The sequence below is a fragment of the Nelumbo nucifera genome, chromosome 1 (assembly GCF_055504915.1).
Source record: "Nelumbo nucifera cultivar China Antique chromosome 1, China Antique-T2T, whole genome shotgun sequence".
NCBI classification, from domain to species: domain Eukaryota; kingdom Viridiplantae; phylum Streptophyta; class Magnoliopsida; order Proteales; family Nelumbonaceae; genus Nelumbo; species Nelumbo nucifera.
Window position 1 is genome coordinate 148,793,238 of NC_142649.1, and position 6,384 is coordinate 148,799,621.

Consider the following 6,384-nt stretch of genomic DNA (forward strand, 5'->3'; position numbering starts at 1 on the left):
ACGTATCCCACTGAATGCAACCACTCTCTACGTAACTACCAACATTGACCCCACAAGACCCAACGTGAATGCGGCAGTACATGGACTTACAAGGTCTCTAACCGTCTCAATTAGTGCGTAAAGATTTCAACTAACAACCTTTTTATTCTCTCCCTAATCCCTAAATAAGTGGGCTCACTAATGGATATGATCATTTTTTACCCCAAAAAGAAAAAAAAAAAAAAAAAAAACTACTTCTGCTGGATGCATTGCTAAGTGAGAAATCTTTGGCTTCCACAGGGTTCTTCCTGCAAAGCACCCAAAACCTACGCTGTTACAACTTACAGGGAGAGCCCTTTTGATAGCCCAGGCTGAGAACTAGTCTGTCGGACAGCCCAAGTTTTTCTCTCACAGGACCCATTTAAATACGAACACGTCATTAGTGGAAATCAATTCAAAATATTACGTGGATTTTTTTAAATTTCCATTGCTGGTGTTTCCGTTATTTCATATGGGGTTGCAAGTTGCAACAGAAGATGTGCACTGAACAAAAAAAAAGAAACGACATTCAGGGTACTGAAAAATAGATTGGCAGGTAGACCTTCTATCGTTACGGTGGGAAAAGAGATAAGAGAACAGGGATTTCATGGCGGCTTCCAAGCTTCAAGCTTTCTGGAACCACCCAGCCGGCCCTAAAACCAGTTCGTTGACTCCCCTTATCATCAAATTCGCTTATAATATACTGGTTTTCTGCTTTGGTTGGCAACCTCCTACTTCTGTTTCTAGATCAATTCAACTATGTACTGTAGCTTTCGATGATTTTTCTCGTCTTATCGATTACGAGATCGATCTTTAATTCTTTGGCAGGGTTTTATAGTGGTTTCATGTTTGACTGTATTAAATGGATGCGACTTATTGCGAGTTGTTTATGCATATTTAGCTATGAGGAACACAATTCCCGATTTATGAACCTGTAATTACGAAATGGTCAAAATTATAATTTAGAGGATGTCAAAATGGTAGCCTTATACTCAATATATACTGTAGTAGTTTTAGAGATATTAAATCTTAAGTCATAGACTATAATCTGTCAATCCTTATAGAAAACGTCAAAATTGCATTTGGTTATAAATTGATAGGATATCTTCTATAGGAATTTCTTTTTATCAGTATGGGAAGGTTGAATCATATACTATAACAGATATTGCTATTGGATTAAAATGAAACTAAATCTATGGAAAGGAACAATACTATTAAGAGGTTCAGAGATCAAGCAGTGTAACATAATTGGATACTTTGTTCTATAAGCAGAGAAAAGCAAACTGTTGTGCTTTATTGTTCATATATTACATTGACACTGTTTCTATGTCAATAATAGTTGATAAGTTTTAAGTCGATTACTTATTATTTAATACAAAGGCATCATACTGCCCATAAATAAAATTTGGTAATAATGGCAAGTAAAACAGAGATGTATACTGGCATCATATGCTAAGAAAATTTTCACATGAAGGAGTTGGTTAGACTCAAGTTTCCTCTTAGGTCATTTTTATGCTTGTTAACTGATTATTTCTTCTTCAATGTTTTCCTCTTGGTGATTTGGTTAAGGCATGTGTTTGTGACAATTGAACATTGACAATATATGGTTGGGAGCTAAGAAAATGTTTAATGAAACAATTAATGAAGTGTTCAATAGAATATCTAACATAATGCTTTTTGGGTGTACTGCATTTTTAATTCTCTATTAAGGCCATCATATGTAAATAAAGGTCTATGCAGCAATTCAATTGAATGATATGAAGCTTAATTAGGAGTTCATATTTTCATATACTGAACATGAATTATGTTCAGTATATTTAAATATTAATTTTGTTGGATACTTCTTGTATGCATAATGGTATACTTTCCTAATTGCAGTTCACTTCTGGGCTCCAACTTTTAAATGGGGTATTAGTATAGCAAATGTTGCTGACTTTTCTAAACCCCCTGAAAAGCTTTCATATCCTCAGCAAATTGGTATGTATCATTTTTATTGCTTTTCTGTTTTTTTTTTTTTTTTGGTGTGTGTGTGTGTGAATGTTAGCAAGGTGGCTGGAATTACCAACTGACCAAAAATGATGAATTCCTAATAAATTTCTTATGTTTTCCAGCCGTTACATGCACTGGATTTGTCTGGTCACGCTACAGCACAGTAATTACACCGGTAAGGATGACCATGTGGAAAAACTTCCAGATTTAATATAAATTGTAGTCTATTACTTTTCAGATCTTTGCAACAAATATTTGTGACATTGGTGTTCCCACACTCCTGTTCCATGACTGTAGACTCTACTATTCTTGCTTGTTCACTTATTCATTTGAGAGTTATCATAGCAAAAGCTTATCTTGCACATCACTATAAGGTTCTCTCTCTCTCTCTCTCTCTCTCTGTATATATATATATATATAAAGAAAACTTTACTAGTTAAGTAACTTTTTCTGCTTCATGAATCATGACATGGGTGAGTTTTGCATTAGTAATTGACCTTATTAAGTGATCCTCTTAATTAGTTTATATGGTATGCTTTTAAGCAATTTTATGCAACTCTTCAATATCTCACCACATAAACAAGGTAGGACCCATGGATTTTTTTTGTTATTTTTGCATAAATTCATTGTTTACTATTGTTCCTCTTTGTCTTATTTGATATTTCTTCCACTTCTCTCCAAGCACAAGGTCCTATAGATACAGGACAATCCTGCCATTGTAGCTGTAAACAAATTGTGTTTCAGACTTCAGATTGGACACACCTAGATTAGAATACGATCTTATTAAGATTTGGATGGAATTGAGTCTTACACATTGTATTTATATCCTTATTTCAGACTCGGATAATATATACCATTAATAAATTAAACCAGAATGTTATATTGTTAATAAAGTGAATTAGGGATAAATTTGATATTATATATCGCTAATAAAGTGTTAAAATAACTTCCATGAGACTTGTACTTATGACCCTTTCACAAGGTTTTTTTCATTGGCAATGTTTACAAAAATACATTCTTAAATCAACTTTGGTATACATGCTATATTTATGTATACATATGCATATCAGCATATATATACATATAGTTGGAACTGATTGGGGTGGATCCATGTTCAACAGTTCAACCTGATTATAAATGGATCAGATATTTGAGATCCAAAACTGGCTTTACTCGGATCGAATTTCAGACTTGGGCTCTGACAAATTGATCCCTATTGTAGCCCTACCTGCTACTCTCTTGTGCATTCTGAAGAATAGCTCTTTCCAAGATTTTCATTTTTAACAGGTATTGGTTGTGTTCTACCCAAGTATGTATTAATGCAGAGATATGTTTAGGAACTGCTTGAGAGTGTGCCCAAATGTCTGATTTCTGATTAAAGAAATCATAAATTTTCTTAGAACCAAACCCCACCTTGAGTGTTATGATCTAGGCCAGCTCATTTTAAAGTTTCCAGGGAAAACAGTTAGGGTTGAAATGGATTCAGATAATAAATGACGTGAATGATTGAAAATTAGGATGGCTGCTGGGTTTAAGAAGGCTGAATTTGAGTTTGACAGAAATTAAGAGGAATTGGAGAGTGGATTGGGGCTGGTAATATATGTCTGAGAATGAATCAGGTGGGATAGAGCAAAAGTTGGGTAACTTGATTAAGGTTTTATAGAAATAAATGTAGCAAATGTTAGACCTTGGCTTGGAGTTAATATACCACAAAATCAAAGTTGAATATAGTCACCCTGAATAAAAGAAAACAAATGAATCCAGTTTTGCCATATCATCAGGACCCATGACCATGAGAATTTAGCAAAAGTTTTAGTGCTGACTCCCAATCTGACACAACCCTTCTCGAGAAAGAGATCTTTAAAAACAATGTCTATGAATTAAGGGAGTGAAGAGATCTTAAGTTTCCTTGTAGAAGGATTCCCATAGCACCTACCTCGAGAAAGAGATAAATGGCATTAGGCCTCTCTAATATGCTATTACCATGCATCACACTAAAGCATCAAACTAAATGGACTTAAAGGAAGCCTTCTTCTTTCACTTCTTTTGAAAATGATAAAATATGGTATATATTTCTTTGTATCACAAAACTCTGTACACTAGAAACCATGTACACTGAGGGTCCATACAAGAGATCAGGTTGTACAAATTCATTTCATAAAAGTCAGTTTCATCCAATGAGAGAAGTAAAGTTAAAGAAAGAGGAGTGAGGAATATACCTGAATAATTTATGCAGCGATAAGATCTGAGAGAATCCACCTCTCTTCTAAGGATCAATTGTTTCATCAAATATTAATTCCCACAAAAGAAAACATGGACCAAAAGTTTTTCCTCTTATGCTGAACCCTTTAGTTTACCAGCTTGAAGATAAACCTTTTAAGTTATATGGGAAGCATCACTGCAATCTAAACATATCCATCAAATAACTCCACAAGGAGGAAGTGGCCCTGCAGCGGATGAAGTGATGGTTGGTAATCTTCATATATTGTAGGAATATAGGACACAATTAGTGTTGTTTACTACAATGCCTTGGTCATTCAGGTTATCAATTGTTAAGCATTTGCCCTAAGTTGCTGACTAGACTGTGAATGCCACTTTAGATGGCACAACAAGGCACCAAGCTTTAATGCTTGAGTTAGGTCTAGACCCTGAAAGTAAACTGCAGGCCCTGCTGGTCAGTCTTCAGCATCTACCCTTGAAATGCCTGGAAGTAGAGAGTTTGATGCTTATGGATATATCATTATATCTGTTCAGGGAATTCCAATAGATGCAGACCTACATCATAGGAATTCCATTTACTTAAGTTCTTCCCCCCCCCCCCTCCCCTCCCAATTTTTTCTTACAAAATATGTATTGTTGGCTAAATAAAGTTCCTCTAGAAAATTGGATGTTGCGAGTACTTTTAAGTTTTAAGCTTCTGGTGCTTCTTCTCAGATTGTATATCAATTTATAACTGGGTTCAAGATTTTATATTTTTGTGGTGTCACCTGAATAGTGAGGAAAAACAAAATGGTACCTAAAATGCATGCCTTCACATCATGCAATTGATCATACCTTAAATAATTGTAATAGAAATATCTCAATTTTATTTATGTAACACTAGTTGTGAAAGCTTATTGAATTTTACCCATTTATCTATAGTGCAATGGAAAGATATAGAATGCCTTATTTATCATATACTTGAAACACAAATTTGTTGAGTAATTGTGATTTGTGAATATGAAGGAAGAAAGCTTCTCATCCATTCTTTTTTTTTTTTTTCTCTTTACTTTGTAGAACCATTCTCTGTACGTAGTTTGCACTTTGCAGTTAGTTCTGATCTTTGGGTATATCATGTTTGGATTGCAGAAAAACTGGAATCTTTTCAGTGTAAACGTTGCAATGGCCGTCACAGGGCTTTACCAACTTGCACGCAAAATTCGGTAAGCTACAGAATTGGGTTCATGGTGCTCATCTTTGAATATGTCAAACATTGTGCACTAATTGCAGCTTATAGGATGGAAGAAGGTCCTCTATTCCTTAATCCTTATCTTTCACCTTGGGAATTGAGTTTTTTTTTTTATTAAATTGAGGGGGTGGAGGAGGCATTTTGTTTTGTCTCGTCACCTGACTTTCTGTTTATTGCTTCAAGTTGAAGGTGGCAATTCTAACACGCTCTGATCAATCTCTTTCAGGCATGATTACTTTTCCGAGACAGAAGTGATGGCTGCCTCAAAAGAACATTGACCAAATATCTCTCTGGACTTGTTACGGTATTATAGGGGTGTTGAACCCATGTTGACTACTGCTGATAAATGATTTTTTTTTGGGGGGCGTAATGAATAATTGTTGTGACTGGGCTTGTTTATTCTTCCACCCTGAGACAAACAGTGCAGGGTTCACTCACTTCACTGTGTAATCTTTATCTCTTATTCATGTTGGACCCAATTGGGTGGTAACTTTTGGATGCCGAATATTCCCAAAATCGATCCGGGTTGGGCATACGGATACAGGATTGAAAAATATTTGGGTGGAATAGAAAATGAATTGAACAGAATGGAGTTGTGAATAGGATTCATCATTCATGATGACAGGGTTTAGTTGATGATGATGATGATGAAACGATCAATATATAAAAAAAAAAAAAAAAAAAAAAACACAGTACGATACATAATCATGGATTTCAAACAATTCATTAGAGAAGGGCAATTAGAAGATGGGTTGTCATTTTCGGGGTCACTAAAATGTTTTTTTTTTTTAAGCAAAGGATATCCATTGGAAATCAGAATTACGGATACAAGAGAAGACCCCTTGAGATATGAGTTGTGCCTCGGTGAGAGGGGTCTAGGGATCAAAATATAAGTTCTATTTACATTGGCCCTTTTTGCTATATCATGA

At 35.0% G+C, this 6,384-nt stretch overlaps 1 protein-coding gene across 1 annotated transcript; it reads left to right on the forward strand.

Annotated features, from left to right (window-relative positions):
* The first annotated feature begins 320 nt into the window (after positions 1–320).
* On the forward strand, positions 321–6,020 carry LOC104606521 (mitochondrial pyruvate carrier 4-like). The gene is made up of 5 exons (XM_010271770.3): positions 321–680; positions 1,897–1,995; positions 2,130–2,182; positions 5,356–5,429; positions 5,682–6,020. The coding sequence occupies exons 1-5, from the start codon at positions 626–628 to the stop codon at positions 5,731–5,733; spliced, it is 333 nt and encodes a 110-aa protein (XP_010270072.1). The 5' UTR covers positions 321–625; the 3' UTR covers positions 5,734–6,020.
* Positions 6,021–6,384: the final 364 nt, after the last annotated feature.

Excerpts from the sequence above, each read along its gene's own strand:
- LOC104606521 (XM_010271770.3), top strand. The coding sequence starts at position 626 with ATGGCGGCTTCCAAGCTTCAAGCTTTCTGGAACCACCCAGCCGGCCCT. Across the intron at positions 681-1,896 it reads CCCAGCCGGCCCTAAAACCA|TTCACTTCTGGGCTCCAACT; the intron begins GTTCGTTGACTC and ends TCCTAATTGCAG. Across the intron at positions 2,183-5,355 it reads ACAGCACAGTAATTACACCG|AAAAACTGGAATCTTTTCAG; the intron begins GTAAGGATGACC and ends TTTGGATTGCAG.